Source organism: Eurosta solidaginis, chromosome 2, assembly GCF_040869045.1.
Source record: "Eurosta solidaginis isolate ZX-2024a chromosome 2, ASM4086904v1, whole genome shotgun sequence".
Classification (NCBI taxonomy): domain Eukaryota; kingdom Metazoa; phylum Arthropoda; class Insecta; order Diptera; family Tephritidae; genus Eurosta; species Eurosta solidaginis.
In genome coordinates this window covers 197287650-197301986 of record NC_090320.1, presented here as the reverse complement: position 1 = coordinate 197301986, position 14337 = coordinate 197287650, and the positions used below count along the sequence as shown (strand labels likewise).

At 36.0% G+C, this 14337-nt stretch overlaps 1 protein-coding gene across 1 annotated transcript; it reads left to right on the top strand.

Annotated features, from left to right (window-relative positions):
* The first annotated feature begins 279 nt into the window (after positions 1-279).
* On the top strand, positions 280-13471 carry Cyt-b5-r (Cytochrome b5-related). The gene is made up of 5 exons (XM_067766852.1): positions 280-493; positions 11842-11968; positions 12057-12260; positions 12330-12712; positions 12771-13471. The coding sequence occupies exons 1-5, from the start codon at positions 411-413 to the stop codon at positions 13276-13278; spliced, it is 1305 nt and encodes a 434-aa protein (XP_067622953.1). The 5' UTR covers positions 280-410; the 3' UTR covers positions 13279-13471.
* The last annotated feature ends 866 nt before the right edge of the window (positions 13472-14337 follow it).

The following is a 14337-nucleotide window of genomic DNA, read 5'->3' as shown; positions in this document are numbered from 1 at the left end:
GTTGGTTAAGAAATGTTTGTATTTTTTATTACATTTCATATGGCATCGATGACCGTGGAAAGGGCCACCAATCAATCAGTATCGATAGAGTGTTTTTTCAATTCCTTTTACGTATTCGCGAATGTGACTTGCAGAATGAATAGGAAAATTAATGCACATTAGCATCTATGTAAATAAATAAATAAAAAAAAAATTTTCCAAACAAAACTGATAAGAACTTGCTTGTAACTTTTTAATCAGTTAATATGTATCAATTTAAATTGCCAGACACAACTTAAAACTGCATTCAGTATAAATGAGCCAGGCTTAGATTATCGTTCCGTGCAAATTTAGTAGGTGTCAGTAATTAACCTTAAGAAATATATAAATATTGTGGAGATTTCCTTTTTTCTGGAAGCGGAGAGATTAAAATGGTGATAGAAACGTGGAAGAAATCTGGCATTGCCACGAAATATCCAAGTTACCGGAATTTTAAGTTAATTACAACCAAAGGGTGAGTAGGGCGAATAAATTCGTACATATGTATTTCTTTCTACTCAAGGAAGGAAATTTTTACTAATAATCAACCCGAAAAACTAAATACTATCAAATATTTTATCGGCGATTAAGTGGATCGAATATTTCGTTCACCTTGTGCTAATAAGAAGGTGTCTTTAAAATTTGATGTCCTTCAAAATATTTTAAATTAAAATAACTTATTTCGAGCATGGAACCGCGATTTGTAATATACCTTCAATCAAATTAGGTTTCAAATTGCGACGAAATCCGAGATCCGCCTGATTAAGTACTTTATCCAAGTGTTCAGTTACAGTTTTGCGAATAACAAAGGCATATTTGATGATTGGTATTTTAATGGAACACTACGTCACAGAGCATATACCACACTTGATTGCTTTTGCGAAAATAGCTCGGCTTGAATACACAGGCTGACAAAGTTTGAAAAAAAAAAACCTGAACTCATTAATTTATTTCTGACTTGCAAGATTTAACGCTAAATTTCAAATGTCTAAATCTCCAATGGAGCTATAAATGGAAATATGCTCTGAAGGGCTTCGGTTCTCTGAATCACTCACAACATTTTTCCGACACGAAAACTACTTTTCTTTGTGATATTGAAAGCTCATAATATTCCCTTGATAATGCCATTTACTTTATCTCGATATCTTCTTTAATTATGTTTACCCGGAATTGGATGCAGGGCCTTCGGTTGGGAGGAGCGCGCTTGCATCACACCACGGCGGCCACCGTGCTTACGTGAGATTGCTGTAAAAAAATTGTTACTGCTTTTATGCATATTGGATATAAATTTATAATAATTAAATTTCACACCCACCAGTTTTGCACACAAGGGCAGAGTCAGCACAATCAAAAGTTAAATTATTTCATCAGTAATAAGCATTTTTACCATTTAAGTAGATAATTGGTCCACACAAAAAAAAAAGTATAGTATAGTGGTAACACTTTTCGCAGTAATATCAAAACAAATTTTCGTGTACTTTCAAATTTAGCACCAAAATAGAGCAATGTTTGCAAAATAGGGCGTAATTGTACAGAATTGCACCTTTCGGAGTGATATTAAAACTAATTTTCGAATCGACACAGTTGCTCGTTGAATTGAGTAATGGTCTCTGTAATGTGGTGGTACTACCGTGGTAGCGTGATTCGCCTTTCATACCGAACGTCTTGAGTTAAAGTCCCGGCCGAATTAACAATCTTTTTTATTATGATTATAATTCACATATATTTTTAGAATATCACTTCTAATTGATGAAATTTAGGTTTCTATATAGAACAACACAACAACGTGCAATTTTGACACCAACATGTTTTTGTGTGTATGCTTTCTATTAAGTTTTAATAAAAGTTGCAGTGTAGAGGGCGGCTTGGTATGGTTAGTGGATATCACCATGTACTCAATACCTGTACTCATATAAAAGGATCGATAAAAGTAACCGATGCCAAAATAAGTATTGAGGAAAAGTACTCAATGCTTACTCGTATCGTATTCATTAAAAAGCTCTGTAAAGAATTAATTAATTACTAATTAAAGCAAATTAGTTTTCAAGGCTTACACTTTGCGATGGATTAGTAACCGTTCATGAATTACAATTTACCCCATGGTACACATACAGAAGAGATAAGCTTTTGCCACGGTAAATCAGCACTGGTGCGGTCCCATTGAAGGAAAACAATTGCGAAATATTTTATTCAGTGTCGAAGTGAAGATTAATTTAAAAAAGTACCGTACATGGCCCCGAGGACAAAACTTTTTCTTCTTCATACAAAAGGACAATTAGGCATGGAGGAGGAAACGTAACGGTTGAGCGGCTTCTCTTGGTTAGGTTTGGGTCCTTTATTTTGAATAAAGGCCGGAATGATCACTGAGAAGTACTGGGATATTTTGCGAAATCTTAAGCTGTCATATGCGGAGAAAAACATTCCACCAGTTGTCACCAAGATAACGATTCGAAACATACTGTTCGGTTGGTATTTGAGTGGTTCAGGAATGGAATTATCACATGTATGCAATAGTCAGGTCAATCCCCTGACCTCAACCCAATTGAGAACTTGTGAAGTGACCTTAGAAGAAGATTGGCGTCCTTTTCATTTCAAAACAAGCGAGTTATTTTGGCAGAAGACGAATGATTGGGATGGGATAGCACTCCATTGCAAACCTGCCAAAAATTAATTAAAGCCGTGACCAATATAAAAGACAAAGTTATAAAAAAATTAAGAGATATCGGTGATTAAGAAAACAGTGGAGTAAGGAATTATATTTCAATGGTATACTTTTCTTTTTAAGAAAATTTTCATACACCTATTACTTTGACCAACGGAATTTTTTTATTATGATACAGTTTTATTTTAACTGGATGAAATATAATCATTTTCATATATTTAGTATAAGTAACTAAAAGAAAAAAAACAAGTAAGGAAGGTTAAGTTTGGGTGTAACCGAACATTACATACTCAGTTGAGAGCTATGGTGACAACATAAGGGAAAATAACCATGTAGGAAAATGAACCGAGGGTAACCCTAGAATGTGTTTGTATGACATGTGTATCAAATGAAAGGCATTAAAGAGTATTTTATGAGGGAGTGGGCCATAGTTCTATAGGTGGACGCCATTTAGAGATATCGCCATAAAGGTGCATCAGGGTTGACTCTAGAATTTGTTTGTACGATATGGGTATCAAATGAAAGGTGCTAATAACTATTTTAAAAGGGCGTGGGGCTTAGTTCTATAGGTGGACGCCTTTTCGAGATATCGCCATAAAGGTGGACCAGGGGTGACTCTAGAATGCGTTTGTACAATATGGGTATCAAAAGAAAGGTGTTAATGGGTATTTTTAAAAGAGAGTGGGCCTTCGTTCTATAGGTGGTCGCCGTTTCGAGATATCGCCATAAAGGTGGACCAGGGGTGACCCTAGAATTTGTTTGTACAATATGGGTATCAAAAGAAAGGTGTTAATGGGTATTTTAAAAGGGAGTGATCCTTAGTTTTATAGGTGGACGCCGTTTCGAGATATCTCCATAAAGGTGGACCAGGGGTGACCCTAGAATTTGTTTGTACAATATGGGTATCAAAAGAAAGGTGTTAATGGGTATTTTAAAAGGGAGTGATCCTTAGTTCCATAGGTGGACGCCGTTTCGAGATATCGCCATAAATGTGGACCAGGGGTGACCCTAGAATTTGTACGATATGGGTATCAAATGAAAGGTGTTAATGGGTATTTTAAAAGGGAGTAATCCTTAGTTACATAGGTGGACGCCGTTTCGAGATATCTCCATAAAGGTGGACCAGGGGTGACCCTAGAATTTGTTTGTACAATATGGGTATCAAAAGAAAGTTGTTAATGGGTATTTTAAAAGGGAGTGATCCTTAGTTCCATAGGTGGACGCCGTTTCGAGATATCGCCATAAAGGTGGACCAGGGGTGACTCTAGAATATGTTTGTACGATATGGGTATCAAATGAAAGGTGCTAATAACTATTTTAAAAGGGCGTGGGGCTTAGTTCTATAGGTGGACGCCTTTTCGAGATATCGCCATAAAGGTGGACCAGGGGTGACTCTAGAATGCGTTTGTACAATATGGGTATCAAACGAAAGGTGCTAATGAGTATTTTTAAAAGGGAGTGGGCCTTCGTTCTATAGGTGGTCGCCTTTTCGAGATATCGCCATAAAGGTGGACCAGGGGTGACTCTAGAATATGTTTGTACGATATGGGCATCAATTGAAAGGTGTTAATAACTATTTTAGAAGGGCGTGGAGCTTAGTTCTATAGGTGGACGCCTTTTCGAGATATCGCCATAAAGGTGGACCAAGGGTGACTCTAGAATGTGTTTGTACGATATTGGTATCAAATTAAAGGTATTAATGAGAGTTTTAAAAGGGAGTGGTGGTAGTTGTATATGTGAAGGCATTTTCCAGATATCGACCAAAATGTGGACCAGGGTGACCCAGAACATCATCTGTTGGATACCGCTAATTTATTTATATATGTAGTACCTGCCAAGTTTTCAAGGGTTTTTTATTTCGCCCTGCAGAACTTTTTCATTTTCTTCTACTTAATATGGTAGGTGTCACAACCATTTTACAAAGTTTTTTCCAAAGTTATATTTCGCGTCAATAAACCAATCCAATTACCGTGTTTCATCTCTTTTTTCGTATTTTTCGCATTTTTTTTATTTTTCGTAATTTTCGATATCGAAAAAGTGGGCGTGGTCATAGTCGGATTTTGTTCATTTTTTATACCAAGATAAAGTGAGTTCAGATAAGTACGTGAACTAAGTTCAGTAAAGATATGTCGATTTTTGCTCAAGTTATCGTGTTAAGGGCCATGCGGAGGGACAGACGGATGACTGTGTATAAAAACTGGGCGTGGCTTCAACCGATTTCGCCCATTTTCGCAGGAAACAGTTACCGTCATAAAATCTATGCCCCTACCAAATTTCAAAAGGATTGGTAAATTTGTGTTCGACTTATGGCATTAAAAGTATCCTAGACAAATTAAATGAAAAAGGGCGGATCCACGCCCATTTTGAAATTTTCTTTTATTTTTGTATTTTGTTGCACCATATCATTACTGTAGTTGAATTTTGACATAATTTACTTATATACTGTAAAGATATTAAATTTTTTGTTAAAATTTTACTTTAAAAAATTTTTTTTTTAAAAGTGGGCGTGATCCTTCTCCGATTTTGCTAATTTTTATTAAGCGTACATATAGTAATAGGAGTAACGTTCCTGCCAAATTTCATCATGATATCTTCAACGACTGCCAAATTACAGCTTGCAAAACTTTTAAATTACCTTCTTTTAAAAGTGGGCGGTGCCACGCCCATTGTCCAAATTTTTATTAATTTTCTATTCTGCGTCATAAGTTCAACTCACCTACCAAGTTTCATCGCTTTATCTGTCTTTGGTAATGAATTATCGCACTTTTTCAGTTTTTCGAAATTTTCAATATCGAAAAAGTAGGCGTGGTTATAGTCCGATATCGTTCATTTTAAATAGCGATCTGAGATGAGTGCTCAGGAACCTACATACCAAATTTCATCAAGATACCTTAAAATTTACTCAAGTTATCGTGTTAACGGACGGACGGACGGACATGGCTCAATCAAATTTTTTTTCGATCCTGATGATTTTGATATATGGAAGTCTATATCTATCTCGATTCCTTTATACCTGTACAACCAACCGTTATCCAATCAAACTTAATATACTCTGTGAGCTCTGCTCAACTGAGTATAAACAAGTAAGGAAGGTTAAGTTCGGGTGTAACCGAACATTACATACTCAGTTGAGAGCTATGGTGACAACATAAGGGAAAATAACCATGTAGGAAAAATAACCGAGGGAAACCCTGGAATATGTTTGTATGACATGTGTATCAAATGAAAGGCATTAAAGAGTATTTTATGAGGGAGTGGGCCATAGTTCTATAGGTGGACGCCATTTAGGGATATAGCCATAAAGGTGGATCAGGGTTGACTCTAGAATGCGTTTGTACGATATGGGTATCAAATGAAAGGTGTTAATGAGTATTTTAAAAGGGAGTAATCCTTAGTTCCATAGGTGGTCGCCGTTTCGAGATATCGCCACAAAGGTGGACCAAGGGTGACTCTAGAATGTGTTTGTACGATATGGGTATCAAACGAAAGGTGTTAATGAGTATTTTAAAAGGGAGTACTCCTTAGTTCCATAGGCGGACGCCGTTTCGAGATATCGCCATAAAGGTGGACCAGGGGTGACCCTAGAATTTGTTTGTTCAATATGGGCATCAAACGAATGGTGCTAATGAGTATTTTAAAAGGGAGTGGGCCTTAGTTCTATAGGTGGATGCCGTTTCGAAATATCGCCATAAAGGTGGACCAGGAGTGACTCTAGAATGTGTTTGTACGATATGGGTATCAAATTAAAGGTATTAATGAGGGTTTTAAAAGGGGGTGGTGGTTGTTGTATAGGTGGTCGCCTTTTCGAGATATCGCCATAAAGGTGGACCAGGGGTGACTCTAGAATGCGTTTGTACGATATGGGTATCAAACGAAAGGTGTTAATGAGTATTTTAAAAGGGAGTAATCCTTAGTTCCATAGGTGGACGCCGTTTCGAGATATCGCCATAAAGGTGGACCAGGGGTGACCCGAGAATTTGTTTGTACAATATGGGTATCAAAAGAAAGGTGTTAATGAGTATTTTAAAAGGGAGTAATCCTTAGTTCCATAGGTGGACGCCGTTTCGAGATATCGCCATAAAGGTGGACCAAGGGTGACCCTAGAATTTGTTTGTACAATATGGGTATCAAAAGAAAGGTGTTAATGAGTATTTTAAAAGGGAGTGGGCCTTAGTTCTATAGGTGTACGCCTTTTCGAGGTATCGCAATAAAGGTGGACCAGGGGTGACTCTAGACTTTGTTTGTACGATATGGGTATCAAATGAAAGGTGTTAATGAGTATTTTTAAAAGGGAGTGGGCCTTAGTTCTATAGGTGGACGCCTTTTCGAGATATCGCCATAAAGGTGGACCAGGGGTGACTTTAGAATATGTTTGTACGATATGGGTATCAAATAAAAGGTGCTAACGAGTACTTTAAAAGGGCGTGGGACTTAGTTCTATAGGTGGACGCCTTTTCGAGATATCGCCATAAAGGTGGACCAGGGGTGACTCTAGAATAAGTTTGTACGATATGGGTATCAAATTAAAGGTATTAATGAGAGTTTTAAAAGGGAGTGGTGGTAGTTGTATATGTGAAGGCATTTTCCAGATATCGACCAAAATGTGGACCAGGGTGACCCAGAACATCATCTGTTGGATACCGCTAATTTATTTATATATGTAGCACCTGCCAAGATTTTAAGGGTTTTTTATTTCGCCCTGCAGAACTTTTTCATTTTCTTCTACTTAATATGGTAGGTGTCTCAACCATTTTATAAAGTTTTTTCTAAAGTTATATTTCGCGTCAATAAAACAATCCAATTACCTTACCATGTTTCATCCCTTTTTTCGTATTTGGTATAGAATTATGGCATTTTTTTCATTTTTCGTAATTTTCGATATCGAAAAAGTGGGCGTGGTCATAGTTGGATTTCGTTCATTTTTCATACCAAGACAAAGTGAGTTCAAGTAAGCACGTGAACTAAGTTCATTAAAGATATGCCGATTTTTGCTCAAGTTATCGTGTTAACGGCCATGCGGAAGGACAGACGAACGACTGTGTATAAAAACTGGGTGTGGCATCAACCGATTTCACCCATTTTCACAGAAAACAGTTAACGTCATAAAATCTATGCCCCTACCAAATTTCAAAAGGATTGGTTAATTTTTGTTCGAATTATGGCGTTAAAAGTATCCTAGACAAATTAAATGAAAAACGGCGGAGCCACGCCCATTTTGAAATTTTCTTTTATTTTTGTATTTTGTTGCACCATATCATTACTGGAGTTGAATGTTGACATAATTTACTTATATACTGTAAAGATATTAAATTTTTTGTTAAAATTTTACTTTAAAAAAAATTTTTTTTTAAAGTAGGCGTGGTCCTTCTCCGATTTTGCTATTTTTTATTAAGCGTACATATAGTAATAGCAGTAACGTTCCTGCCAAAGTTCATCATGATATCTTCAACGACTGCCCAATTACAGCTTGCAAAACTTCTAAATTACCTTCTTTTAAAAGTGGGCGGTGCCACGCCCATTGTCCAAAATTTTACTAATTTTCTATTCTGCGTCATAAGTTCAACTCATCTACCAAGTTTTGTCGCTTTATCTGTCTTTTGTAATGAATTATCGCACTTTATCGGTTTTTCGAAATTTTCGATATCAAAAAAGTGGGCGTGGTTATAGTCCGATATCGTTCATTTTAAATAGCGATCTGAGATGAGTGCTCAGGAATCTACACACCAAATTTCATCAAGATACCTCAAAATTTACTCAAGTTATCGTGTTAACGGACGGACGGACGGACGGACATGGCTCAATCAAATTTTTTTTCGATCCTGATTATTTTGATATATGGAAGTCTATATCTATCTCGATTCCTTTATATATGTACAACCAACCGTTATCCAATCAAACTTAACCCTTTCACTTCATCTTTTTTGTTTTTGGTTCTAAAAATCCAATTTAGTCAAATAACTGCCTTATTTGACCTCAATAGTCAAAAGCAATCGCAAGTTTAATTTTTTTTTTTTTCGAAATAGGTTTTTGAGCATGATGCCATATGGCATCAATTTCCTTAAGGGGAGAAAAAAGTTCCACAGTAAATATTTTTTTACAAGTGTTTATATTTATTCAAAAAGTATTTTCTATGTTTACATTTCAGTTTTTACATTAACAAACTTAAAGTAAAATGGAATTATATAAAAATTCAATTTAAAAACATAGGTACATACAAAAATAATATATAAAATATGTATATACATAAAAATAAATAAATTTTTTTGGGAAGTGTTTTTATTTTTTCAAAAAGTATTTTTTAAGTTTACTTTTCAGTTTTTACATTAACAAACATAAAGTAAAATGGAATTATATAAAAATTCAATTTAGAAACATATGTACATACATAAATAATATATAAAATATGTATACATACATACATAAAAAGTAAATAAATAAAAAAATTCATTCAAAACTAAAAAACATATTATTGAAAAACTGCTACTGATACTAGATACTTACTTTATTATTCTGTTACTTAACTTAACAACTGTGAAACGTTTTAAAGCAGTTTCGTTTTCCGTTGGGCATGCATGAGTGAGCGTTGCATTTTGAACACATAAATCTCGAATATCCTGTACACTCCTTGATTTTACACCTCCGCTTTTCCACGGTATGCTCCGGCCAATGATGAAATCCATCATATCGTAGAGAAAGAGACGGAGCTGTTTCATATTGTTGTCTGGAAGTCGTTGGATTGCTTGTTGCTGATAAAGATGGACTAAATTCATTATCCTCTATAACAGTTGACTTGGGACGCCCCCGCTTTCGTTGATACGTTTGCTGAGCTGATAGCGCCAGGAGACCATCTGCGATGTCATTTCGGAATGCCAAAAGATCCATCCACTCTTTCGATGCGATATGGTTGTTTTCACAGTGCATTTTGTATTCTAACCAGGCATTACAAACCGCAAGGTCAATAAAATGATCAAAAACTTTGAGAGTCCATTTTCTAGAACGAATAGAAATTCGGTATAGCGAGACTAGAAAGTCCATCTTATCTACGCCACCCATGTTTTTGTTGTACATAGCAACGATGTTTGGCTGCTGGATCTCAATTTTTTTTTCTTCACTACAAAATCTTGGAACTTTATTTATACATTCCGTTCCATAAATAGCTGAGGCAAGTGTAACAACTCCTCCATCAAGCCATTTTAAAACAAAAATGTTGTTATTTCGTTATATTCTGTAGTCATAACCGCCACGGCCTATTTTTTTAAGATCTTTTTCGGAAGAAAGAGGAGCTTTGCACATCCTATTACCCCGAATTGTGCCAGTTGCCCAAATTCCCTGTTGCTGCAAAAATTTGATCAAATTCAGAGTTGTGAAATAATTATCAAAGTAAATTTTAAAATTTTTATTTTTAGGAATCGTCTTTGATAAATGAATAACTATGTCTGAACAAAAGCCCAGTTTTAAGTCTCCTACAATTGTATTTTTCCCTTGATAAATCTCCAAATCATAGATCACACATTTTGAGCTGCAAAGACAAACAATTTTTATTCCCCATTTAATGGGTTTCTTTGGCATATATTGTCGAAGCATAGTTTTTCCTTTGAATGGAACCATCATCTCATCAACGCAAACATTTTCATCTTTAGGAATCGCATACAATTTTTTATAGAACACTTCTAATAGGGGGCGAATTATGTGCAATTTATCATCTGAAGTCTGATCGAGAACAAATTTGAGGTTGTGACGCAGAAAATGAAATCTTACCCTTGACATACTTTCACGAAAACAGGGAATCTCCGTCGTTTTTGACCAATACATCTCTAATCGAGGGTATCTAATTGTACCAATCATAATTTCGAGCGCTAAAAATTTATAAAACCCTTCTTTTTTTAAATTAACTGATTTCCCATTGTTTAAAAGCGAGACCTGGTTCGTTGTATCAACCACTTTTTCAACGAAGTCCTCTGTGGAATACTCCAAAAAATATTCTACAGGTGTTTTAGGCATTTTTTTGGAACATATTCCGTAAAACTTACATCTGGAACATGCCATGTCTCTTTTTTCCAACGGAACACATCAATTTTTTTGAAAGGCCCATCAGAATCGTGATAATCTACACTTGCTGTACAAGCTGCCAGATTATCTTCTTCAAGATTTCCGACACTTATTTCGTAAGGCCCTGGTCGAAATAACTCTTCTTCTACGAAGCTTTGATTTCCTTCAAGAGCATCAAACAAATCTAATAACAAATCAGGTTCCTCCGAATCTTCTAAATCAGAGATATCAGACTCATCAAAGTTATTTAGAATTTTTTCTATTTCGGAATCTTTAATTTTTATTGCCATTTTCGCAAAAGTAATCTTTACCATCAACAGTACAACTTATAACGACAAATGTTTCTGCCGAACTAAATGCGCCATTCTTGTGCATGCCAATGTTACATTTTTGTGTACCTCTAAACGAAATTGATGCCATATGGCATCAAGTAAAGTTTGAAAAATTTTACAAGGCTACAGAACTTTTTAAAAAAAATATTAATTATGCAAAAAGTTTCCACAATTCCTTAGTTATATTATTGCATTTAATTGCGTCGGAAAATATTTGACGTTTGGAAAAAAATGGGAATTTCTACAAGGATGTTTCCACGAAAGATTTTAGTGATGTGGTGGGCATCACCGAAAAAAAATTTTTTTTGCTCTAAACTGCTCAAAAAAATAAAACCAAGAAAACTGAATACTCCTAAGGGTTTAATAAAATGAATTTTCAATAAAAATATTTAATATTTGAGTCGGTCTTGGTTCCACAGCGCCTCAAAGTTGACTGTTGCCATATGGCATCAATTTCGCGAAAGGGTTAATATACTCTGTGAGCTCTGCTCAACTGAGTATAAAAAGTTGAAGAGTAGTTGAAGAAGAAGGCAATTGGGAAAAACTTTACAACAACTAAGGCATGACGTAGCTGAATGCGTTTGTAACCAGGAGTGCGGGTTCGAATCCCACTCAGCTGTCGCCTTATCTGTCCTGATGTCACGTTGTTTAAATTTTTCCAAATTATTAAAAAAATTTGTGTTCATTCGCAAAATCTTGTAATGATAGATAACCAAAGCTGAGTACACCTAGTATTTTGTCCATGAGTGTAAGATCCTTGTTATATCTTCTTTTACGCAGCTGGCAACTAGGCAAACGAGTAGACGATGAAGCTGAGGGCCTTTGGCGAATTCACGATGGAATATATGATTTCACGGATTTCATTAGCAATCATCCGGGTGGAGAATTTTGGCTGGAGGAATCAAAGGTAAAAAGAATACAGAGTAGAGAACTGCAACTAAGTACTTAGACAAAATTGTATATTAACCAAAGCGTTCTTAATCTTTTTCACGCAGGGCATGGATATCACTGAAGCATTTGAATCACATCATATAACCCTGGGCCCACATAAATTATTGCAAAAATTCAAAGTACGCGATGCAAAGAATCCACGTATTTATACTCTCACAATGCACGACGATGGTTTTTATAAGACCCTGCGTGAACGAGTACGCGAAAAGTTAAATTCTCTTGACAATACACCAAAACGGAAGAGTGATGTGAGTAGAAGTAGTAAGTAGAATATTTGTAAAAAAAAAGGACATTTTAAAACGATTTTTCTTTTGCAGTTAATACATATCTCTTTATTGGCTACCATTTATATTTTTGCTATACTCAGCGTACGCTTGAATAGTCTTATCTGTTTAGGTTTGGCTAGTACTGCGCTCTGTTGGACTACCGTTATTGCGCATAATTACTTCCATCGACGTGATAATTGGCGTATGTACACATTCAATTTAAGTTTGATGAACTTTTGCGCATGGCGTATTTCTCATGTTTTCTCTCATCATTCCTATCCGAATTCCTATTTGGACTTGGAGTTGTCTATGTTTGAGCCGCTAGTTTGCTGGATACCAAATCCACATATTAAAAGCAAGCTTAAGCGTTATTTATCTATAGCTATGGAGCCTATATCTTATTGTATTACATTTCCATCGCAAATTGCAACAAGGTGAGCTTTTGAAAAAACGTTTAGATACAATTTATAACCGTAATTCCTTTTCACATAGGCTTGTCTACTCGCTGCTTTATGACAACATCATGTACTGGCACGATTTATTGGCACTTAGCATTCCACTCTCCATTTTCCTCTTCTCGGATGTCTCACTATTTTTATCGGTGCGGCAATGGATATTTATGACGATAATAGCCAGTTTCGCTTTCAGTGTTATTGCCTTTAATGCAGCTCATCACGATCCCGAAATTTATCATGAGGGTGATGCTAATCGTGAAGACTGTGACTGGGGTCTCTTCCAAGTTGATACGATTATTGATCGTGGCGATCTAAAAGGCTCACAATTTTTGGTGCTCACTCACTTTGGTGAGCATATTTTGCATCATTTATTTCCCACTTTAGATCATGGTATTCTGCCACAATTATATCCAATTCTATACGAGACTTTGGATCAATTCAAGGGTAAAATGCGCGAATGCAACCATCTGCAACATATTTTTGGTCAGCATAAGCAATTATTGCGCACCGAACCGAATACAAAGTCACCAGGTTCAGATCTTTAAGTTTAACAGCAAAACGCTAAATGGGGTGAATTTTTTTAAGCCTTTTCGAATATTTTGAGCAGGCCTTTTTCTTATCAATGTGTAATATTTAGTTAAAGTAAAATGTCTTTACTAGTTTAATTGAATTTAAACGGAGTCATCTAACGAAGTTATGTCTTAATAAAAGTGTCTCACCATGGCTTTTAAAATGTAATGTTGTCTTATTAATTTTTTTCTTCCTCGTATTCGAAGGGCCCTTTACAGAAGGTCATGCAAATGATGATAATTCTGGGCAGAGTAGTGAATGGCCATACGAGCAGTTGACTATGTCCTCAGCAACTTCATTCAACCTCTTGACTTCGAGGCTAGCATTACTCCGCTTTTAACACTGTCTCTCAAATAGACGAAACAATTAATGTTTATTCGTCAACGGTGGCATGGCTGCCAAGGCGAGAACGTATAGATTCTCAAATTGATTACGCTATGCACTTCATCTTGTCGTCTTAGCCTGAAGTTTCGTTTTGATACCACAAAAGATAACATATGTACATAACTGAGGAACCGGTAATTTGGGTTATCAGCTCACCGATGCAACGTTTATTTTGCACAACGGCTCATCAGTCATTGATTTTTCTTTACGGGGTATTCTGCCACAAAGCTATCACTCGCCGTTTCAATAGTCATGTTCTCACCAGCCACCATTCGTTCACTAATTCCGCTCCATATCTATTAATAAAATTCTACATATACCTACTGGTAACTTTCACACACAAATCATTTTTCACCGGCCCACCGTCCACCACAACCATTTACCAATAACCACCTACCAGGCAGTGCTACATTATTCATCTCCCACTTACTTATACTTACCTGCCATTTTGTAAAGCAATTCTGGGCTCATTTAACGGCCGATGATTTTAGATACCCGTCAACTTATTTACCATTAACCAATTACACTCCTTAGTTTGATATCCGATCCCTGCTCACAGATTTAGCTCACTTTAATTTAAGTGTAGTATTGGTACCGCCAACCGATGTTTTATGCCGACTTTGAACTGCATCTGCAAGGCAGATGAGTTT

Excerpts from the sequence above, each read along its gene's own strand:
- Cyt-b5-r (XM_067766852.1), top strand. The coding sequence starts at position 411 with ATGGTGATAGAAACGTGGAAGAAATCTGGCATTGCCACGAAATATCCA. Across the intron at positions 11,969-12,056 it reads TTTGGCTGGAGGAATCAAAG|GGCATGGATATCACTGAAGC; the intron begins GTAAAAAGAATA and ends TTTTTCACGCAG. Across the intron at positions 12,261-12,329 it reads CACCAAAACGGAAGAGTGAT|TTAATACATATCTCTTTATT; the intron begins GTGAGTAGAAGT and ends TTTCTTTTGCAG.